The 21,741-nt window shown below is 44.1% G+C and overlaps 4 protein-coding genes across 17 annotated transcripts in view; 1 reads left to right on the plus strand and 3 right to left on the minus strand.

Moving 5' to 3' along the window:
* tp73 (tumor protein p73) overlaps positions 1–7,301 on the minus strand; it is an 18,881-nt gene extending 11,580 nt beyond the window's left edge. The window contains exons 1-3 of one of the 4 annotated variants that reach the window (XM_029833132.1): positions 7,180–7,301; positions 2,555–2,650; positions 2,245–2,395 (exon numbers count right to left, since the gene is read on the minus strand). In XM_029833132.1, coding sequence (XP_029688992.1) covers positions 2,245–2,395; positions 2,555–2,650; positions 7,180–7,211 — 279 coding nt within the window. In that variant the 5' untranslated portion in view covers positions 7,212–7,301. Of the gene's footprint in view, positions 1–2,244; positions 2,396–2,554; positions 2,651–2,764; positions 3,002–3,056; positions 3,270–4,678; positions 4,945–7,179 lie in introns of those variants that run through there. The other 3 variants (XM_029833134.1, XM_029833133.1, XM_029833131.1) reach the window with 3 other exon arrangements.
* wrap73 (WD repeat containing, antisense to TP73) lies at positions 5,402–13,845 on the plus strand. 2 transcript variants are annotated; one of them, XM_003963258.3, is made up of 13 exons: positions 5,402–5,546; positions 6,190–6,268; positions 6,369–6,521; positions 7,280–7,396; positions 11,187–11,259; positions 11,764–11,867; positions 12,050–12,136; positions 12,351–12,485; positions 12,585–12,662; positions 12,740–12,842; positions 12,940–13,065; positions 13,188–13,379; positions 13,493–13,845. In XM_003963258.3, exons 2-13 carry the CDS (start codon positions 6,200–6,202, stop codon positions 13,603–13,605), a joined length of 1,350 nt encoding a protein of 449 aa, XP_003963307.1. In that variant the 5' UTR covers positions 5,402–5,546; positions 6,190–6,199; the 3' UTR covers positions 13,606–13,845. The 2 variants fall into 2 exon arrangements, with proteins under 2 accessions (XP_003963307.1, XP_029688995.1); XM_029833135.1 differs by lacking the exon at positions 5,402–5,546 and adding an exon at positions 5,571–5,730.
* Positions 13,846–14,101: 256 nt separating this feature from the next.
* tprg1l (tumor protein p63 regulated 1-like) lies at positions 14,102–16,934 on the minus strand. 3 transcript variants are annotated; one of them, XM_029833136.1, is made up of 6 exons: positions 16,573–16,934; positions 16,411–16,502; positions 16,271–16,321; positions 16,073–16,198; positions 15,397–15,550; positions 14,102–15,245 (listed from the first exon to the last, which is right to left on the minus strand). In XM_029833136.1, the coding sequence occupies exons 1-6, from the start codon at positions 16,798–16,800 to the stop codon at positions 14,889–14,891; spliced, it is 1,008 nt and encodes a 335-aa protein (XP_029688996.1). In that variant the 5' UTR covers positions 16,801–16,934; the 3' UTR covers positions 14,102–14,888. The 3 variants fall into 3 exon arrangements, with proteins under 3 accessions (XP_029688996.1, XP_011600695.2, XP_003963185.2); XM_011602393.2 differs by having other exon boundaries at positions 14,102–15,175; positions 15,415–15,550; positions 16,573–16,931; XM_003963136.3 differs by having other exon boundaries at positions 14,102–15,175; positions 16,573–16,929.
* A 2,926-nt stretch (positions 16,935–19,860) lies between these two features.
* The window catches only part of prdm16 (PR domain containing 16), a 142,424-nt gene continuing 140,543 nt past the window's right edge, over positions 19,861–21,741 (minus strand). For all 8 annotated transcript variants that reach the window (XM_029833458.1, XM_029833453.1, XM_029833452.1 and 5 more), the window contains one exon: positions 19,861–21,467. In XM_029833458.1, coding sequence (XP_029689318.1) covers positions 21,333–21,467 — 135 coding nt within the window. In that variant the 3' untranslated portion in view covers positions 19,861–21,332. The remainder of the gene's footprint in view (positions 21,468–21,741) is intronic.

The raw sequence follows: 21,741 nt of genomic DNA on the forward strand, positions 1-21,741 counted from the left end.
TTCAATACTGCTTCTAGCTGATGTGCCAGACTGTATCAGGGTTTAAAACTGATTTTACTGAATCACTGATCGTTGTCATGTGTAATCTGAAACAATGTCCAGAATAACCATCTTTAGCTCATTAGTATCGAAAGTAAACATGTATACATACATCATGCCACATAAATTTCCCCCCGATCAAACTAAAAGAATGTAAAAATTCAACGATGTCACCATTAGGACATTGAGTATTTTAAAAACAGAGAAAACTATATGTTGCGACCTTTAATGCACCATTTGCTTTAAAAAATGAGCCTTGGTTTGTCATTTCCATTAAAATCTCCTACTAACTGGTATCATTGGGTGTTTTATGGTATCAGGTGAGCCCAGGTGTGCTGGTAAGAAAAGAATGCACACACACACACACACACACACACACACACACACACACACACAGGCCTGTGCATTTAAAGGTGTGCTTGATTCTAAAACAGAGGATGGATCATCAACAAGTTGAAACAGAGCTAAGACCCTAAAACCTCTGGTGCCACTTTGTGCATACGCGCGTGTGTATCTGGGTGTGTGTGCTCGCATGTGAGTGTTTCAGCTTAAGATGTCCCCTATGGGCAGCTATCTTGGTATCTGCCACTCAAAGCTGATCTTAAAACGTTTTAAACATTTAGAGCCAGAGATAAGTCTTTCACTACACCTCTCACTTGTCAGGGTGAGTGAAATATACATCTGAGAATAAGTAGCAAATCACGTTGTGAATGGTTTCCGTTTAGGGCTGCGATCAAAACATTCAACTTATTTTATTCAACAGCATGACATTAAAACTCTTAGTAACAGATGTTTACACGTTCTTAAGGATAAGGACAGGACGGCTGAGTGAAAATCGATTCAATTTAACTGAAATACGCAGGAGTGAGCGGAGGTGATTTGTTTAAAATGCTGCCCCCTGTTGGGGATATTTGGAAAGGGGCAAAAGAGAAGTTTGAATTCGTGACAGCTAAAGTGCCCAACATTAAATCCATAGTGATAGATCAGGTCATCAGATGCCATTTCCAAATGCACAAACACAACTGGCCCTTGCATGTAGCAATGTCTTCTGTTGTTTCAACACACAACTCTCTAAACCATTTACAAATATTCAAAATAAGTCATGAGCATATTTCCCTTCATCTTTGCACCACGTCGTGCCCTCATCTGAACCAATGTTATTCATAAGACATCTTCTATGTCCAGGTTCATGCACAAAAACAACAGTTTCTCTCTGATTTACTCACCGCATCATACAGCATCTTAAAGCTCCCATGTGAGTGTTGCTATGGTAGCCCGTGCTCGGCCTCTCATTGGATTCTGTTGCGACTGAAAAGGCTGAACCCTTTGAGGTCAGCTGACCTCTGTCTGAAGCGGGACATGATGAGGGGATACAGCAGATGTTCCTACACCTTGTCTCTCCTCCACTTGTTCTCCTTCCCTGACTCGGCCTTCTCCACTTGCTTCGCATCTAACAACAAATCATCGTGGCTCCGCCCTTTTCTTTATGTCACCAGTATTCATTAACAGGCCCGACAGGCCCAGGCTTGCCCTTTTTTAAGATCACATCCTGCCAATATTCCATATCGGAAGAGGAAGGGAACAGGGTCGTGACCAGAAATGATTGTTGTGATTAGGAGAACAGCGTTATCACAATGAGCTGATTTAATTAGAATTGAAGAAATCTAATCAAACAGTATTTTCGACATATCTAAGATTTAGTCAAGGTCTAAACTGGTTGATTTGCATTTTTAACAAGTTGACGCAATCTCTATAGATGCAAATTTTCAATGATTTAACAAGAATGTGCAGGTGCATTTACCTGCAAACACATGTGCGTGCTGGTTAAGGTGCACACTTTAAGCTGCAGGTTGTGAAGCAGCAAGGGGTCCTGGCTTGGGATTTAATTAACGCTCCCCAGACTCACACACACACACACGAATACAGACACACACACACACACACACTCATTTACTCCCTAAAGGCTGCTCAGCCATGAGGAGACAGAGAGGGAAAAGGCTGCGGATGAGAGGGAACCAAATGGAGGGAATCTCCTCAATGCTGGCGGGAAACTATATATACATATAGATAGATATATATATCTATATAAAATTTCCTTGTAATGATGTAAAAAATAGTGAAAAGCTCAGAATAGGGTCATTAACTCGCGTCAGGATTTTGTTTAAACGTCATAGTTGCAGCCAGAAATGGTGCTTGTTGTCCTACCATCACATTGTCATTCATGTCTCTCAGGTGGTAGACGTCCATGGAGCTCTCTGCGGCACTACAGTGGCACCCTGGGGTGCTGGTAGAGGGCACAGGACGCTCTCCCTGCTGGCTGCCTGGAGGGAGCTCGTAGTAGGTGCTGTCTGGCTCCCTGTAAGACATTGCGGAATGATTAAAAAGCAACATCCATGAAGAGGTACCCCAGAACTGGAGCATCTTTCCAGGTATAGTGGTGCATTGTTTTTAATAAGGAACATTGCAACAACATTTTTACAATTACAACTAATACAGGAAATGTGTGGACACTCACAGGGAGCTCCAGAGATGCTCGAAGGTGCCTCCCTCCTCAGTGACGGTGGACTGGGACATTTTAGAGGATAGATATTCTGGTGATGGGCAGAACACTCTGCAGGGCACACACACAAATACATGCATATAACACCCTGGTTGTGGAAATAAAATAAATAAATATAACAATGTTATTCAGAGAAAATAAATTTGATAAGATCACTACACACACACACACACACACGCGCCCACGGGCGTGTGTATTTCCATCCAGGTGTGATCACACCAATGTATTCCCAGTGAGGTGCGGCGGTGTCAGGGGCCCCTGACGTGCCCGGGCCTGCCTGCTTCATCACCGCCTCACTTTTTTCTGCGAGGTCCGAGCATCACCTCCCTCCGCTTCCGTCTCAAACTAACACATGTGCTTCTTTTTCAGTCTTTACTGTTTATGCTCCGACATCATGGTCCAACGTTGCTCGAAGAGAATCTTTGCAGAAAAAAACGGCAACGACTGGAAAACGTACCTCTGGGGGAGCACCCACGACGCTTTTCGACCCTGAAAAAATAGCCCCAGAGTCAACTGGAACTCAAAAAGTCTCCAGCATCATGTCGGTAAAGCGTGTCCTCCGCTGCGTTGAGGCCATTTTGCCACTAAATAACATCCGTGCGACGTCCTGTCCGCCGTAAAGTTTATTATATTCACAACGACCACAACAGCGACATATCTCCCTAGTAACCCCTCTGAATGGGCGCACAAAAAAGTGTTACAAAGGTGAATGAATTTAAAGGCACAGGGGACAATAAAATTGCCGTAAACTATGATTCTGTCATTTTAAAAAAAACACAATAATTTTATATGCTTTGAGTTACACTGATCGTTCCTTATTAAATTTCCCGTCACTTTTAAAGTGTAATGGCCACATTATCCGGCGCACATGGCCCTTTTCACTTTGCTCTGTACTGTATCGATTCAAGATGTACTCAGTAAACATGTAAAATGGTGTCATGTTGACCAAAGGCCAATATAAGAACAAGTGAATAAACAAGTGAAGACTGCGGCCTCGCTGAAGGAAAGATTCTGAGGGGTTGGTGACGGCTCCGGCCTGCAGCACCTGCAGCTTCCCGCTGCTGCAGACGAGGCTGCCGCCGCAAAATCCCGCTTCAACCCGCAGCACAGCATTTAGTGCAGCCTGGTCAGATCCCACAGAGGGTTTTTGGTTCGCTCAGGGGATCTGATGCGCCTGTGCGGAGAGAGCGGGCGTCCAAGGACCGGGTTCAAAAGAAATGTATTTATTTTTTAATATCTCTGAATTACTAACCCATATGATAGATAGATAGATAGATAGATAGATAGATAGATAGATAGATAGATAGATAGATAGATAGATAGATAGAATTTGCCTTTCTTCCATTTATTTGAATATTCGTTTTCTTATCACTATAACGAGCGGCTTTAATGGATCTAATGGATCTTTCCATTGTGCAACGTGTCTCCATGTTACGGCATCCATGACAACACACGCGCACAGACGCGCGCGAGCGCACACACACAAAGGTTTCCCATGGGTCAAGAACATATAGTCCCGACTGAGAAAATGAAATTAATTTTAAAAATAGTTTTTGATTCCACCACCCGGCGGAATCCACGTGGAATCACCTGAGGACGCCTTCTGAGGATTTGAAAATCGTGCGCGTCGTTGTCGATGACGAGACACTGTCGTTTACGATCTATAATTAATGCATTAAATATCTTATGAGAGCATATAGGCTTTTTAAAACGATACAAAGAAAAAAGCAAAATACGGCTTGAAACATTTGCTTTAATTTAGGCCATAAACGCGCGCTGTAGAGGAGGATAAACACTAAAATGGCAAATCAGCTTTAAAGAACGGTCTGTATTTAGCTATGATTGGATCATGTGTAGGTATCGACGGAATAAGGCCTTATTGCACAATAACAAATTTCAAGACGGACATTCTTGGTATTTTAAATAAATTATTTCATAGACTATTTAATATGCCGCATGTCACTCTTTGCACAACAAACGCTGATAAACAGAATCTAGTAAGGGGCAGCAAGAATTAAAACACAAAAAAAGTAAATCATTATGTTGCCTAGGGTATTAAACGTAAAAATATTAACGTACCTTTAAGTTATCACTATTCCAATAAGAACTCCGAGGAATTACGCAGCTCCGTCCACCTGCCTGTTTGTTATCACACGAGCCAAAAGAGTGACCCTCCATAAAAAAACAGCAACAACCAAAAAACAAAAAACAAAAATACCGATCCGCTTTACAGTATGATAACAGCACTTGGAATTGATTGACTTTTGCGATTAACAAAATCAACAGCGGCGAAACAAGTGTTGGAGCTGATTTGCATGCTGTTGAAGGAAGTGTCAGGTTTGTCGGAGGAGACGTGAAGCGGTTTATTTTTGCGCTGGGAGAAGCAGGGAGGCGGCGTAGCGCGGTTTAGGCGCACGCAAGCGGGAAACCTGTGCGGCTCAAAAATTAAAATTTGCTGGGAGATGAAGAAAGTCCGAATCTTACTTTATAAGTAACTAAATCAACGCTGACTATTGAACAAAAATAAATTAAAGACCGTTGTGTTCCCACCCTCTATCAGATAAGTCATATATATGTAAATATACATAAAAGTTACTAAAATATCTGCACAGTAAAAATTGAAAGTTGTTAAAAAGGCGTATAAGATATGATTTTACAGCATATGTAGACGCACGCGGGCGCGCACACACGCGCACACAAACGCAGGATAAAAGTAACAATTCAACTATAAACTACATTTCCCATAAGTCTGTCGAACCTGAACTGACGTTCTGATTGGTCCGCAGCCATTTTGTCGTCATTAGCTCGCCCAAACAAACTAGCTACAGATGGATGCATGCATCGGCAACCTGTGTGCAAGTCATGCGATGAAAACCATCTCTAATCTGATTATGCGATTATTTGACTGTCTTTTTTAAGCGACTACTTCAAGCATTTGTGATTGAAAGTAAGTTTAGACCTAGAAGATGCCCACAAAGGGAGCACTGCTGAAATGCTAGCGGTGTGCTTACTTGAGTACTGTATGAGTCGAGAGTTGTTTGCTGGATTTCTTTTTGATTTACTTTTGCTTGCACAATCTCTACTGACCCAACGTTACACCTATTTGATATAAACTACACCACTAAAGCCAGGTAGACGCACATTTGGCGGGCTTTACATTGCTTGAAAGGGTTATTGTCAACTTCTTTGCTTGCCTAAAGTAAAAATACGTGTTTTTTTTAACCACATGTGGACCGCATATGCTTTGGTTTTAAACCGAATCCGTTATTATTGTAAGCTCATTGCCCATTTAAATCATGTATCTGAGTCATGATAATGTATTGTTTTGTAGAATTTCCGTGAATATGTTCTATCCAGAGCAGGTATATTTTTCGGACATAAAGCGCCACCACGTGTCAGCTTTTGGAAACTACACATGCTTCAGATTCTTTGTCAAACGAGGGAAGAGTTTATTTTTCATCCGCATTGTTTCATTGTGCTAAATGAGAATGATAAAACATGCAACAAAAAAACAAACCACACCATAGTGCTTGAAAGAGGGAAATGCTGCATATTGTAGCGTAGGATTAAGTTTTGCATCTCTTTTGCAGGACCATCCAAATGAATTTCTCAGAGGTTTTCAAACAGACCAATCAGCTCTGCAAAGTTTCACCGGATGGAAAATATTTGGTAAGTCAGTCAGACATCAAATTAATATTTTGGAAAGCCACCCCCAACAAATGAAATCAGTAGCACTTTTGTGAATTCACATTTGGACTGTTCTTCTCAGGCGACCTGTGTTCAATACAGGCTGGTGGTTCGGGACATGAGCACCTTACAAATCCTGCATCTCTACTCCTGCCTGGACCAGATCTCTCACATGGACTGGTCTTCTGACTCTCTCTTCATCCTCTGCGCTATGTATAAGAGAGGAATGGTACAGGTATGCAGAGATGACGCTACAAGTACGTCTTTATTTGGTCTGTATGTGATGCCGATAGTGTGACAGTAAATCTTATTCGATTAGGAGCAAATATAACTTTAGCCTTTCCTTGGAACTGTTTAATGTTTCAGTAAAATCCGGCTAGTAGTATTTTAGTGTGGCTGGGTTTCATTTGATCTTTGCATCCGTGTTAGTCAAGCTTTTGCCTGTGTGAACTGATTTCAAAATCTTTTTTTTTTTTTTTTTCTAAAATATACTTTACAAATATAGAGTTTGTTAAAGATATTTTAGTACTTCTAAGTCTTATACGTCTTTAAAGTGTCTTCTGTTTTACAGCCGTGGTGCTTTCCTGGTGGGAGTTCTTTGTATCATTTCACCTATAGATGATATAAATTGATGAGCAGCAGAAATTTGGCCAAATGTCTGCTCCTTCACATTACAATTGCTCCTTAAAAAGGTCTTATAAGGCTATTTATTTCCAGTATTTTTCATTTCTTAAATATGTGCATTAGAGACACATATTATTCTTTCTTACTCAGTTCTTATCAAACACTTTTGTACAAAATATTGTGCAGTTTGTGTTTTGTTTTTTTTCTTCTTTTGAATGCATGTGGTGGCTAAGACTACAACCTTTCAGTGTCTATCACATGGAGTTTACCTCTGAAGGGGTATCCAGCGCCAGTCTTTCATGGTCTCTGCTGCTGAAGTAATTGTTCTGTTGAAAATCAAGACTCGGGCCTGTTTCCTTTTCTCTGCAGGTGTGGTCTCTCGAACAACCGGACTGGCACTGCAAGATCGATGAGGGCTCGATAGGTCTGCTCTCCTCACGCTGGAGTCCAGATGGACGTCACATTCTCAACACCACTGAGTTCCATGTAAGTGTGAAGTCGGTGTGCGCATGGTCACTCGCATTCATGTGCTCAGGAGTGTGTTTATGCACAAGCTTGTCTGGTTTCAACTGTTGCTGGCCCGTAAAGAAGGGGAATCTGAAAATAGCCAGACACCAGAGCCTTCCTTGACCACCCCCGCAACCCCCCCACCACCCACAAGATAGATGTATTCGGCCTGATTTCATTGCCGTATTCCTGTTAGCATCCTGTCATACAAGATGCTGGAGAACCTCTCCAACACAGGTGGGACATCCGGGGGTCCTCTTATTTTAGGAGTTTAGCCTAAAAGTGAGTGAAGTGCTATTAAAATGTGCTCTAATGACAACAAGATTTCACTAAAACAAAATCAATTCAACAATTAAAGGTTAGATTTAATCAGATGAGCCATATTGGAAATGAATGCGACATTATTCCTTTGGTAGAAATTGAACATTGGAGTTTCATTTGCTTTTTATCAGCAGATGTGGTGCATCATTCCAGTTAGGAAACATTGTCAATATTAATTTAAATGGTTAGAATGCACTTTTCCATATCGTAACATTAATGTGAAGCAGCATGTTTCCCACTAGATCTTGCGATTGTGTGTTATTGCTTGAAATAGCAGTTTACATGATGGATAAACCGAATTTCACTGGCCGCTGCCAACATAACACAAGTGTCAGGAGCTGGTCCGCAGAGTAAATCCCAGACTAATAAAGATGCATTTAGTACTATTCTCTGCCTCCTGACTCCCGGTTTAAATTCAAGCCATAGCAAGCACATGTTGGACGGGGTGAGAAGCACTGGCAGCCACCCGCGGGGCACCGCGGCGGGCTGTGTCTGTCATGCTGAAGCTGACTCCAGGAATCCTTTGACAGGTGTTGTGGCCGAACACACAACTGTGTCTGATCCGGAGGAGGGTGCAGAGAGGGCAAGTGTCTGTGGCATGTCTGCTTTGTGTCTGAAGAGGGTGGAAAAGGTTAGGGGCTCTTTTTGTAACGAGATAGGGATTCAGCATGGAAACGGCTCCAGCTGCGTCTTCGGCTAGCATCAGAGGTTTTACAGCATGCTTGTGCTGTTGGTTAAGTCGTATCCATCAAGTGAAACCATCTGTTTAGATTTTCATAACCTGGCTGTTTAATGAGGAAGAAAAGGTGTGTCATCTTGGGACCTGTGGCGTTGCATTCAGGAGCCCTCCGCCCTCTAGCAGGAAGCCCTGTCCTGCTTACTGAGCATCCTGGTGTAGTCGAGGATCCAAAGCTAAATTAACAGCAGCAAATTAGGTAGCGGCGACCAAGTGCCAAGGATCCCAATGAACTTACCTTCACCCCAGCCCAACATTTCATTAAGGCCGTGCCAGACGGGTGTCCGTGTCAAGCTTCAGTTTCAGCTCCTCTCATAAACAGCCTGCTATATTAATGTGTTTAAGGACAGCTGCCTGCCTGTGTGTGTTTGTGTGTGTGTATCTGTGTCTTTTGTAGCTGTTGCAGACGGTAGCTCAGCCCTTCCTGAATGCAATCTGTGTGGTACAGTATATAATGCAGAGAGTGGTTCACATATACCCATATAACAGGTTTCCTCGTCTAAGATTCACATGCACGGATGGTCTCATTAAATAACTCGTATATCCACAGTAATCCATCGTTACCAGGTCAAGGCTGGTAAACTAAGGGTGGAAATGCCTTGCCAAGGACATCTTTAAGCTTCTCTTGGTCCTCTAATGGTTTTTTTGATTGTTGATTGATCAGATTAGCTGCGACATTGGCAGCCTGTGCCGCTGGAGCCTTGCTAACATGCAGCATTGTTGCTAATGTCGCCGTCGAACCAAACACCAAATGTAGTCAGCTGTTGCGCCTCGGCAGGGGACAACAGCTCGCTCGTGTGTGCCGAACATGTGGGCCGCGTACGGCTCCAGCTCCTCGTTCTCGGGGCTGTAACAGTAGAAATGGACTATGTCAAGCTGAAATGGTTTTCTGTGTGGAACTGCTTCGCTCTAATCTTCTGCTGACAGATGGGCATCAGATGCACTCTGCTGCTGTCTGACAACAGCCGAGGGTGCAAGAAGAGCGGCCCATGGCGTTTCTTTTCCCAGGTTGCTGTTAGTAGCTTTGGGCAGTGACTTCTCAGTTATCTTCTCACCCTCAGCTGCCAATAATGAGAATATTCTGCAATTCTGTGCTTTTCCTTGTTCTGACGACTGGCTGAGGGATGATAAATTGCTATTTCTGATGCGTTCCATCGGCATGGTTTACACGGAGAGACCTTTTTTCACAGGAACCTACACTAACTAAGCCTTTGCCCTCATCATAGAGCTACTGTGCACCTTTGGTGACGGTCTTATGTCCAGCTTTACCTACTAAAGCTAGTATCTTATTTCCCAGCCCCCCACAAGGATAAATATTTTCCTCGCGCTCCCCTTCCTTCAGCCAGTTTAGGGTTACACTGACTTTCAGGACTTGATCTCCACACATTCGCTGTATGTTGGGCTGAAGGCATCTAAAAAGTGTAAGTGTGTGTGTTTGAGCGCTGTTGATAGCGGTTACTATGGCATAACGCCTGAGGGGGATGTCCAGGAAGAGTGTTGTGCGGTGATACGACGGGGGCCTGCGGAGCTGACTGAACAGGAGGGCTGACACTTCAGCCCAGTTAGGTGACAGACTCTGCCCAGTTCAAATGTCTGTCTGGACACTTTGATGAAAGCTGTGTCACTTCAGTGAATTCTGCACATTCTCACATGCAAAACCCATCAGTCAGATGTCAGGTTTTATTATTGCTAAGATAAGAACCCTTATTACATCTACTACGCAGGAAAGCTTCACAAATTCACTTTTTTTTCTTTTTGGTTTCCAGCACTTGTTCCTACTTTCTCTGGGATTACAGAATGTTCTCATTTTAAGCTTATAACCAGGTTATTTTACTATCTAAACATCCAAATCATGATCGGACAGGACAGCTACTCTACATTGCACCAGTAATTTACTGGCTTTCTGTGGACTGTGCCAGTAACGTCGGTATCCATACCTCACTAAAACGGAGCGTTCCGACATTCCATTATGACCTGCTTGTATATAACCTTTTGGCATTTAATCTGTTTGATGTCTGTCCACATTAGCAGCTTGCTAACTTGCTAACCTGCGGCGCTGCTGGCCCGGTGCCTCCTGTCTCGTTTTGCTGATATGTGCAGCGGGTATTTAAGTGGACGCTGTCAAAGCCAAGCATTAACACATGTGGCCTCTCTTGTGCCAGCTCGTGGCCAGATCGTCGCTCCGCGGCACCGACTCATTTGACGGGATTCTAACAACACGCTGGCGGCGCAAGTTGCTGTTAATCGCTCACACTTGAGGCAAATAGGTCTTACATTACAACTTGGCTATTAAACGGGCCCCACTTTCTTTCCCGCCATGTGTTGCGATGTTGTTTTGGATCCGTTAATGTAATACATGTAGCCTAATTTAATTGCGGTGTTCTTTTTCTGTCTGTGTAACAGCAGTTGTTTAGTATCTGTGTTAATTCCCTGTGGAAATACTCGGACACACAACACTGCTTCACTCTACGGAGCCCTTAAGGGTTTCAAACCAGTATCTCTGACTGTTTATACAAATTTATCAATAGCCCATTTCAAGATGGATCCCCGGTTGGGATCTTCCCTCCTGTTATTATGGGACTGTGAGCATCCTCGTTGAGGGCAGATTCTATTTTTTGTCTTGTCTGTCACATTTCTTGACATTCGCTCAAAATGTTGACATATTTTTCACTTGTATAATTCCTACATTTGTTTCTTCTGGCGCCTCTACAGCTGAGAATCACCGTCTGGTCCCTGTGCACCAAAGCTGTGTCCTACATCAAGTATCCCAAAGTGTGTCAGAAGGGTGAGTGTGACAATAATATCGATTTCCTTGTTTTCCCCTGGCTTGTGGGGGGGAGGGGATGTTCCAGGAGTACCTGAGGACAGGCCCGGAATCACATGCTGTTCCAGAACTTGTGGCGCAGGCCCAGTTCGCTGACAGCTGCGTCCCTCTTCAGTAAATGGGGCATGCTCTTCATAACAGGCCTGTCAGCAGCCTGGGGAAAAATGATTGTCTGCAACTCTTCCCATTTTCCACATGCAACACTATGCCCTCTTGTATCCCCACAGCTGTCATATAAAGAATATGGCCATGATATTTGCATACCAGCGACCTGCTGGAGCCTCATAATTACTCTGGATTACAAACCAAATTGCAGTTATCAAAATAGCACAATACACACAAGTCTAGCAGTTGCAGAACTCCTTCCCCCCTGTAGTCACTTCAGCTTTATCGGGGTTGTAAAAACATGGTAGAAGTCATTACCTGTAGAACCCCAGCTTTGTCCATCCATCTTCTCCCACGCAGGTATAGATTTCAGCAGAGACGGCAGCTACATGGCCTTGGCTGAACGTCGCGACTGTAAAGACTATGTCAGTGTATTTGTGTGTGACGACTGGCATTTGCTCAGGGTAAGTGAGTTTTATGGCCAATACGATATGTTTAACTCGGCTAAAGCTAAAGTTTACGCTCTCAGCATGTGACTATGGCGGTGTCGTTTAAGACGTCATCGTGACTCGGGTCTGTTTTGAGTGAGCGGTGTTTTTTCAGTAAAAGTATAGCGCTTAATGAATGCGGCATAACTTCGTGACAGCATTTTGAGACGGAGACACAGGATCTGGCAGGGTTGGAATGGTCTCCTAACGGCTGCGTGCTGGCTGTTTGGGATAGCTGTCTGGAGGTGAGTCATGCAGACATGTGTGTCACTTACATTCACCGGATCTCTGGAGGCACCGTTAGCTTAACCAGCGTAGCGTCGTTGCGTACACGTAGCATGTAGATTATGTTGATGAGGCAATATTTCCCATGATAACATTGATACATTCACATTTTAGATGAGATGCTAGCAAAGGCTTTGCTGCGATACTGTTTTAATAGCTATGTTGTCTCTGCAGTACAAAGTTTTGCTGTATTCTTTGGACGGCCGTCTGCTGTCGACTTACAGTGCCTACGAGTGGTCGCTGGGCATCAAGTCTGTGACCTGGAGCCCCAGTAGCCAGTTCCTGGCCATCGGCAGCTACGACGAAAAGGTCTGGAAGGATAATCAGCACAGCAGAAACAGCATTTACTCAACGCATCAGCTGGTAATAAAAGCCTGAATGTAAAGAAACTCTCGCCCCTGGCGTCAGGTACGGATCCTCAATCACATCACGTGGAAGAAAGTGGCTCAGTTCGAGCACCCTGCCAGCATCAACAGCACCAAAGCTGTGAGTGTTGTGTGCTCCTCATGCTGAGCCTTCAAGGCGCGGCGCATGGCTCATTTCCTGGGTGTTTGTGTTTCCAGGTGGTGTATAAGGAAGTGGAGCGAAGACCAGCGGTTGGTGCTGAAGACTTGTCTCTGCAGACCATCTCGGATGGCTCCGCCCTCTTTAATACTCGGAGCAAATGTACATCCAGTTTTAGCCTTATTGAAACGATAGCCTTTCCTGTTTCTGCTTTTCCAAGCCGCTCATGAACTCTTGTTTGTTGTGGCTGGTCCTCCAGATGAGATCAACCCACTGCCGGTCCAGATTCCTGTGGTCAAACCAGATCAGGACCGAGCCAACCCCAAGATCGGCGTTTCTGCTCTGGCATTCAGCTCAGACAGTCGCTATCTAGCCACTAAAAATGGTGCCTGGATTTAGTTGTTATATCATAAACCCAACAGAATTCTGGGAGACTCGAAAATAAGCCGCTGCAATTTGGGAATTTGCGTCTGTAGGCTCACTGCAGCATCTATTTTTTGACTGTAGACAACATGGCCAGCGTGGTCTGGGTTTGGGACACGCAGAAGATGAGCCTGGAGGCCGTGCTGGAGCAGACATCAGCTGTGCGTTGCTTCCAGTGGGACCCCCGACGCCCCCGGCTGGCTCTGTGCACAGGCAACGCCCGGCTCTATCTCTGGACCCCGGCAGGTTGCGTCTCCGTGCAAGTCCCCACTGAAGGTAACAGGCTCCTCTGGTATGAGGCTGGCTCCATCCCAGGGACATGCCTGCCAGAGCCTGGGATAAATCTCCATGCTAGATGTCTTCATCTTGACATGTGGCCCGTCTGTCAGGTGGATTCCAGGTCCAGGCGCTGAACTGGCACTGCCGGGGAGACGCCCTGCTCGTCCTCGGGAAGGAGCAGCTCTGCCTGTGTTACATGGACGCTGACCAGGACCACGAGTAAAACTCGCAGGAAGTGCGTGACGTTCACTTCCTGGTCCAGCTACAGTCACGTCAGGCATTTCGCAACATTCCTCACGAGTGCTGGATTTTCTCGGAGCTTTTTCTACCAGCAGAACCGTTCTTAAATATATGCTTAAAGCCAAGCAAGTAATTGTTTTGTATTTTTGTAATTGTTTTGTAGAATTTACTGTGGATTCTTTATGATTATTTATAATAAACTGGGTAGCATAAAACGCAACACACATCTTTGATACTTTTGTTGTGAAAAATACGACAAACTAACTTTTGAAGTATCCAGAACATTCCTCAGTGCTGTCCATGAGAAAACAATTCAACAGTTGCTTTTCTTGTTGGTAGCTAAATCCCAACGAAACCTATTTTAGAAGGATTATGTCTACACGCATCCTGTATTTTTTACTTCCTCACAAAATCCTGAAACTTGCTGTTAATCACAATATTAAGTAAGTATATGATCAAACAATGAGCGGAGCCAAAGGTCCCGACAGGAACATGTAGACATTTATTTTTTTCCCCACGGCTACGGTGTTACAGCTTGGACGTAAAGGAAACCACATTGTTTTTAATAACAGGTTAATCTCTTTCAAAATAATCCAGGCTGCCAAAAAACAATGCTTTTTTAATTAACAGCAGGCAAATAAAACAAAATGAGCACGTTCAAATCCAATTTGAATCAAATTAGAAGACTCTAAAATCATGCAAGCCGAGCGTGCAGCGAACATGCGCTAGTCAAGACCAGGAGTAAACATCAGCAATGTTGTGTGGTAACAAACAAACAGTTTTGTAGCTCAACATTTGTTACGGGGACATTTTAGCAGTAGCGACGCTGCCTCACACCTGCGCTGAACAACAATGTAACTAATGAGGTACCAGCACGGAGAGCGCGGCGCCGGGGTGGAACTGTCCACTGATCCTGAATCTGTTTCCCTAACATAACGGCAGTCATGTGACATGACCCCTGTATTCCCCATATTATTTAAAACAAAAAAAACATCAAAAACCGCGTCATCAGCCCCCAGCTCTTCTCTGTTCTCTGAAATAATGCTTGTTTTTGTTTTAAAGTGAAGTGTGACATCTTTGGCCTGATGGGGGGGGGGGGGGTTGTTAAAAGAGGAACAGGAGAATGCATGAAGCTGGAGTACAGAGGTTCTCAAGGGGAACGTTTTCCTGAGGGCCCGTGTACATTTGGCAGAACTGCGCGCAGCTCTTTTTTACAAACAAATGCGTGGGCTACCTTCAGCAGCCGGGCCGCTTTACATTAGCTAACTACATTAGCTCGCTCCGGGGGGAGGGGGGGACGCCGGCCTCCCTCCAGACAGAGTCCACACAGACACGTGGGCCGGGAGGTGTTGTGGAACTCAGAATCCGATCTTGCCGCGCGTCATGGAGTAGCCCAGCTTGGCCTCGTTGTTGATGAAGGACATGATGCCCAGGTAGGTCTCGATGAGCAGCGGCTTCTCCAGGATCAGCACGCCGTTGGCGCGGCCGGGAATGGGCTGTTCTTTGTGGGCTTTCTTCACAGCCTGCACCAGCTGGGTGCGGAAGTTGTCCAGCTGGATGAGAGCACAACAGCAGAACCATCAGACATGGATCCAGACCGACAGAGACACCTGGCAGCATTGTCTTCAAATAAAGCAAATGTCCAATTAGACTTTTTCAAACAATTTCCAACTAGGGAATTAACGAAATGGTTGCAAATGTGGAACGTCTTCGGTCCCGGGGGCCGACAGTATTCAAGAGGCTGACTGTAGATTTGCTTTTAAAGAGATGACACCTGGCAGAGAGAGGCCACCTTCTCATCGGCGCGGGCCATGGGGTGTTCTGTGAAGGTGGCGTAGGGCACGTCGTTGGACCAGGGGTTCCAGCGGTTCAGGAACGAGGCCCTGGGACGCTTGTCCCACTGCACACGAATCCCGTACCCTTCTCTCCTGTAAGACAAGAACTATTTTAGTCTTTTTATTTGAACCCATCAGCCTGCTACATCCTCCAACCTGTGGCCCCAGGCTGACCAGAGGGGTCTACTTGAATAATGTTGTACTCATTTCTAATACCGGTGCATCTTCCAGCATCACTCTCCTCTTTTTAACTACGTCCCCACCGGGACAGGACGGGCACCAGGCTTTTGTGGAGGAGGGATGCTCTCTACGCTCCGTCTGATGACCTCTGGCTGCTGCCTGTTAGCTCCTGACAGTTGCTGCCATTGTGTGAGTGCTGTTAGCCATCCAGCTAAGTGACTCAGCAACGGAACAGGGCTCCGCCGTCTCCACTAACACCACGGCGACGGAACAGAGAGCTCAGAGCGTGTGTGCGGAGTCGTAGACAACGGAATGGGTGTATGTGTGTGTGTGTATAGATTTCATTTAATAAATGAGGCCCCGGGTTTACTGACGCCATTAAAGGATGTGGGGGCGCTACTTTCCCGCTGCCTGAGATTACAAAACGTGTCGTACTTGTTCAGGGACTTGGGCGGGAACTCGAACTCGCCCACTGAGATGGTGTCCACGGCGTTGAGCGAGACTCTGATGACCTGCTGACACAGCAGGTTGATGAAGTCGTACTTGCACACCAGCAGCGACCTGCGGGACGGATCGGATTGTAAATGGCGTTGCAGCTCCTTCCCAGACAGAGACGTCCACACTGTGGATTACCTGTCGGCGATGAGCACGAGTCGCTCCCTCTCGTTGTTCCAGTGATCAACTCTGCAGAAACAAACACCAGAAAGCCGTAAGTTTAAGCCAAGAGCTGCTTTTCTTTTCTCCCGGGTTGCCCTGGGGAACAGGTCACTCACTCTGTCAGCAGCCAGACACTGAGCACCTCTCCATCCTCGGAGGACAGAGCCACGCTCCTGATGTCGCTCACAGCCTGCTCGATGGTACCTGGCTGGGATCATCACAACACAAACCAGGCTGTTTAGCCACCCCGTGGACAACACTGCTTAACCCAAACTCACCCTGAAGACGAAGTAGTCCTTCACTTTGGCCTGGATAGTTGGGTTGTGAACATGGAAAGGCGTCAGCCTCTGTAGCGGGGGGCAGCAGGCCGCCGAGGCTCCGCGCCCGAGGTTTGGTGCGGCCTCCGGCGGCGTGAAGGCGACCTCGACCCCGTCCTCGGTCTCCGCGGGGTGGAGGATGGCCGCGCCGGGGCTCTCCGGCTCCACCGTGTCGTTGAGCTGGAGCATGATGCGGCGGAGCTTCCCCACAGAATCAGACGAGACGGGGGCCTTTGTGAGCCGCAGACGCCCCCATGATGTTTTGGTTGTGGGAGCAGAGAGGAAGTGTGAGAGCGCCTCGCTCCTTCCTCTTAAAGGGACACGTGATGTTTTTAATGCAGACCGGCAAATGGATTCTTTGGGAATCGATCAAAATCCAAAGTCTTGACTGATGCGTTTGTTGTTTTTAAGGCTGACTGGTCAGTTTCCCCAACTGTAGATACGATAATGACGCATTTAATCCCAATTCTCATGACTCGGTTCAAATTTCATGTCATGTGAATGATCTCGCTGTCTTCTGCAAACGAACATTTAGAAACGGGTTCGGCTGAATTTCTTTTATAGGTGACTATTGACATGCAAAACTTAAGTTGTTTAAAAAAAAAAAAAAAAAAAACTTTCATCCTCATTAGGTTGTTAAATGAAAACTTTAAAAAATGTTTTTATTATTGTAGAACGTTTAGAAAATAAGGATATACGTGTTGATCATATGCATTTGCACAAATTAACTATTTTTGAAAAAAAAAAAAATTAGTGACGCAGCTGCGCTGAGACCCGGTGTCCCTAAAAAGTGTCGCTGACTGTCAAAACAGTAGATTTTCTTTACATCATTTAATATCTTCCTGTCTCAGGAGTTAATAAAAGCAACCCTACACTAAAGAACAAAACATAAAAACCCAGGTAGAACCGGAGGGTACACACTTTTAATTTAGAATGAAAACCAAAGTGGTTGAATATGCAAAATAAGGGGACGGATACGCGCACGGATGGGTCCAACAACATCTGGCTCGAAATGTAAGCTTTAAGGAACGCAGCTGTTTTGAGGAAGTTTTACGACTCTTTCGCCACATTTACGGCAGAAGCTGCAGTCCTGTCAGCTACACAGCACGCGCCATCTAGTGGCTATTTTGCGTCATTACACATTGATATTGTGCAGTCACAGGCCTAATAAACATTCTACGCGGATATAAATACTGCTACAGGTGCACTCATTCAGTCACAGAAAGAACAAAATCAAAATTATATGGTAAAGACAACACATATGTAATATGTATAATATACAGTAGCCGGAAATAATATACTCAAGTAAGGCAAAATACAACAAACCTTAAACAGGACTTGAGTAAAGTTGTACTATAACTGGTCCATGGAAGATTACAAGAGTTATGCTGTTCCATGAACTTTTGAGATTTTGATTTAACAAGTGGAAGAGGAGAGGTTCGACATTACTCCCATCTAGTGGCGACTACCGGTAACGTCCTTTACAGTGAGGATAAATTCCAGCGAAAAACATGCGGATGTTTGGTTTAATAATCTTTAGCAAAGGGATGTTCTGATCGTTTAAACAGTCGTTTGAACGTATAGGTGGTGAATCCCCACTTAATTATTCAAAATAAAATAAAACTGTACTTTCCCGTGTACACAAACTATTTATTTTAAAAAAAACCCTTAATGTAATGATAGAAATTTAGAAAAGATGGTTGACTGGCTGTTTTTTTTTTTTTTTTTAAATTGTTTTTAACATGTCACAAATGCAGTTGGGACAGCTTTAAAAAGCACACAGGTTTTATTGCATATCAATTTCATGTATAAATTCTTCATAGCATTGGAAAGATTACATTTGGTATACATTGCTATTCTACAGAATTAACATCAGAGTCATATCTTTTCAGTGAAATTTCTCTAAAGTACATCTTCAATAATCACAAGCATCAAAAGAACTGCAATTTCAGAATTGTTCAGTATTATTCTACAATCCTTTATTGTTTTTCATTATGTCTTGTCCCACAAGTCTTTTCTGGATGTGTTTCAGAGCCACCAATGAGGCAGTCAAAAACTTCAAAGTCAAACCTACTAACATAATCACATGTACAATAAGTGCATCTACGGATTTTTTTTTTTTTTGCCTTTTCGGTTTTTGTCTTATTTTTTTTTTTTAATTTGATACACATTTCACAAATGGACATCATTATGACCGCTAAACACGTCATGCACAATATCTTTTTTTTTTGTCTGTTTTCAATAAACATAACAGAGGCGATATACAACTGAGATTCAAACAAAACAAGCACCATCCATTTAACCCCATGTTTTCAATGATTTTTTTTCTTCTTCAGACAAATGCATCATTGCTTTTCATTCTTTAAAATACTATACAGTTAAAAAAAAAACCCAATATGTATAGTTTTACTCTCTCCTGTAACTTTCTCCTGGGGGGGGGGGGGGGGGGGGGGGGGGTCGACAGCAACCATGTTCAGCGACCATCTGCCAGAATACTTTCTGAAGTTGGCAAAATGGAATAGTTCAATGCCTTCAGTTCCTCTGCTTCACACAGCGCGTACTTATTACAGTAGTCCATGACAAGATTTCTACATACAGTCACCCCAAGAACGCAGCGACCCAAGTCTTTACATTTCATTAGCTTGAGTCAGAAGCGACGTGTTTACAATGAATGGAATCTCATTCAGTGAAATTATTTATATATAGGTGTGTGTACAAAAAAAAGAAAGAAAAGAAAAAAGAAGACGACTTCGGTCTTTAGAAAAATGAGATGATGCATCAGTCCTCGCATCACGCCACCACCTGCGGCGGTGAAGGAGAAAACGAAAAGTTACAGTGCTTCTGTTTCAGATTTTTCTTCCTGTCAAGCTGGTCTGGAAATGGGATGGTGGTGGAGATCTAAGGCTGCTCAGCTGGACAGCTTGGACCCATGTGTTTTCACTCTTGGAATAAAATAAAAATAAAAATACAGCATCAGGTGGATGTGAGAGTCCTTTTTCACAGGGAGGATCAAGGCAACGATAAACCACAATGCACCCCCCTCCCCCCTCCCTTCCTCCCTCCCTCCCCCTGCATCCTACACTATCTACATCTATCTACAGTACTTGACCCCTGGCCTCCGTGGCACCACACGGAATGAGTTTTCAGTATGATCACACGTGAACAAGGGAATAAAAAGACAAGTGAAACTGGGGATGGAGCGTTTTCTGTTCCCTCAGTGAAGAAGCAACGAGGTTTTTTTTTTTTTTAAAACCCATGAGGGGTGAAGCAGCAGAATTCTAGAAGTTTCTTCGTCACTGTGGCTGTTTCTCTTGCCTGATCCTCGGCTGCCACGCAGAGGTGATCTCTGGAGCGCGACATTCACAAAAACATGCCGATTTTTTGTAAATATCCAGTAAAAAGAGACAAGAGGGAGCTTGATATGGTGAACGTAATGCCCTTTTCTGCCGTCCATATCCCGTCATCTCAGCCTAATCGCACCAGACGCTTTTTATCACTATAAATAAAATTTTTTTTAAACGTTTTCTTTTTTCCCCCCATTTTGGCACACCTCAAAATCAGAGCTCTCTTTTGAACTTTATATGGGCGTTCATTCCTTCAGCAACAAGAGGGATTAAAAACACCTTTCTTCATTTGTTATCCCTCCAGTCATGATAAAATAACCAAGGAAAATAAATACATACACACACTTGTGAAATCAAATTTATAAGCGCAAAGAAAGAAATAAAGAAAAACAAAACAAAAATAAAACAAACTAGGAAAAAGGCAAGCCCCTTGGAAATGAAATGATTGTCAGGGAACAAAACATTATCTATGGGTTATTTTGGCACATACCACTGTTGCTATGAACATCTACGTTATTTTGTACATCATATGACAATATCATACAAATTTGGTCCTTCTCTAAAATAATTATATTAACAATTTAGCACTGTGGTGCCTACAAAGAAACAATACTGTTCTGTATCTAAGAGGAAAAACAAGTAAATTAAAGTTAACAAATGACAATGAAATAAACAAGCAGAGAAAGACTTGTCTTACGATTAAAAGTTCATTTTCAGCATGATCACGCTGGGTAACCATTATGATGGCTAAGTGTCTTAGATAGCTCATTGAAATCACCACTTGCGACTGAACACCGTTCTCCGAGTAATTCTCCAAAAAAACAATAAAAATCAGCAGTCTACTGGATCTGTTATCTCCTCAAGTAACATTTACTGCGGTGCTATTGTTGATTCTGCATGTTCAACTGAAACCAGATCAATGATGCACAGCACCACTCTGTCCCCCGGGGAAACTGCTCCCCCTGGTGGACACGTGTTGCCGTTGCAGTGCTCATGCTGCAGTGCTTGTAGTAGGCGGTGTACACAGACTTTTAGAGACATACAAGTGTCTATTGCAGAGCCTCTTGCGGGGTCTCTGTGGTGCTGGGGGAGCCTCGTGGACCGAAGGATGCAGAGTTTCAACGCTGTTGATTTTCTTTCATTTTTTCTTTTTTTTTTTAAATCACGTCCTTCACATCAACAGGCGATTAGCAGTGCTTTCTCTATGACAGTCATGTGAGGCGCCTCCAAAATGGACTCCAGCTCTCCCTCCGCTCTCGTACACAAATACAGGCAAACACACACCAACACACACACTCATTCTTTCTGGGAGTCCGTGACCTCTCACTACTCATGTCCACTCTATTGTCCTCTTCCCACTTCCTCTCTCGCTCACATCTAGACGTGGTTAAGAGGGTGATAACTGCTAGTCTCCGAGGGTCCACTTCCCATGCTGAGCCAAGCATCCAGAGAGTTCTGGGAGGGCCCGTGCAAAGGGTTGTTCTCCGAGAGAGACAGCATCATTGCATAAGCCTGTGGACAGAGACAGGCCGGCGTTATCCAGAGGAAACAGCATGGAAACTTTTTGATTTCATGAGCTGAAAAGAACTCATACTCATCTAATTTTTATTCTTTTAAATTAGATCAAAAAAAATATGAGCCGAAATGTAGCAGTCAGGAAGTTAAAAGTAGCAGGAAGCAGTAATACAGTAGAAGTACAGGGAGAAACTCTTTGATATCTGAGTAAATGTTAGTGGTGCTCCATCCGATCATGTGTTATAGTTTTGATGAGTGACACATGAGGAAT

Source organism: Takifugu rubripes, chromosome 3 (assembly GCF_901000725.2).
Source record: "Takifugu rubripes chromosome 3, fTakRub1.2, whole genome shotgun sequence".
Classification (NCBI taxonomy): Eukaryota; Metazoa; Chordata; class Actinopteri; order Tetraodontiformes; family Tetraodontidae; genus Takifugu; species Takifugu rubripes.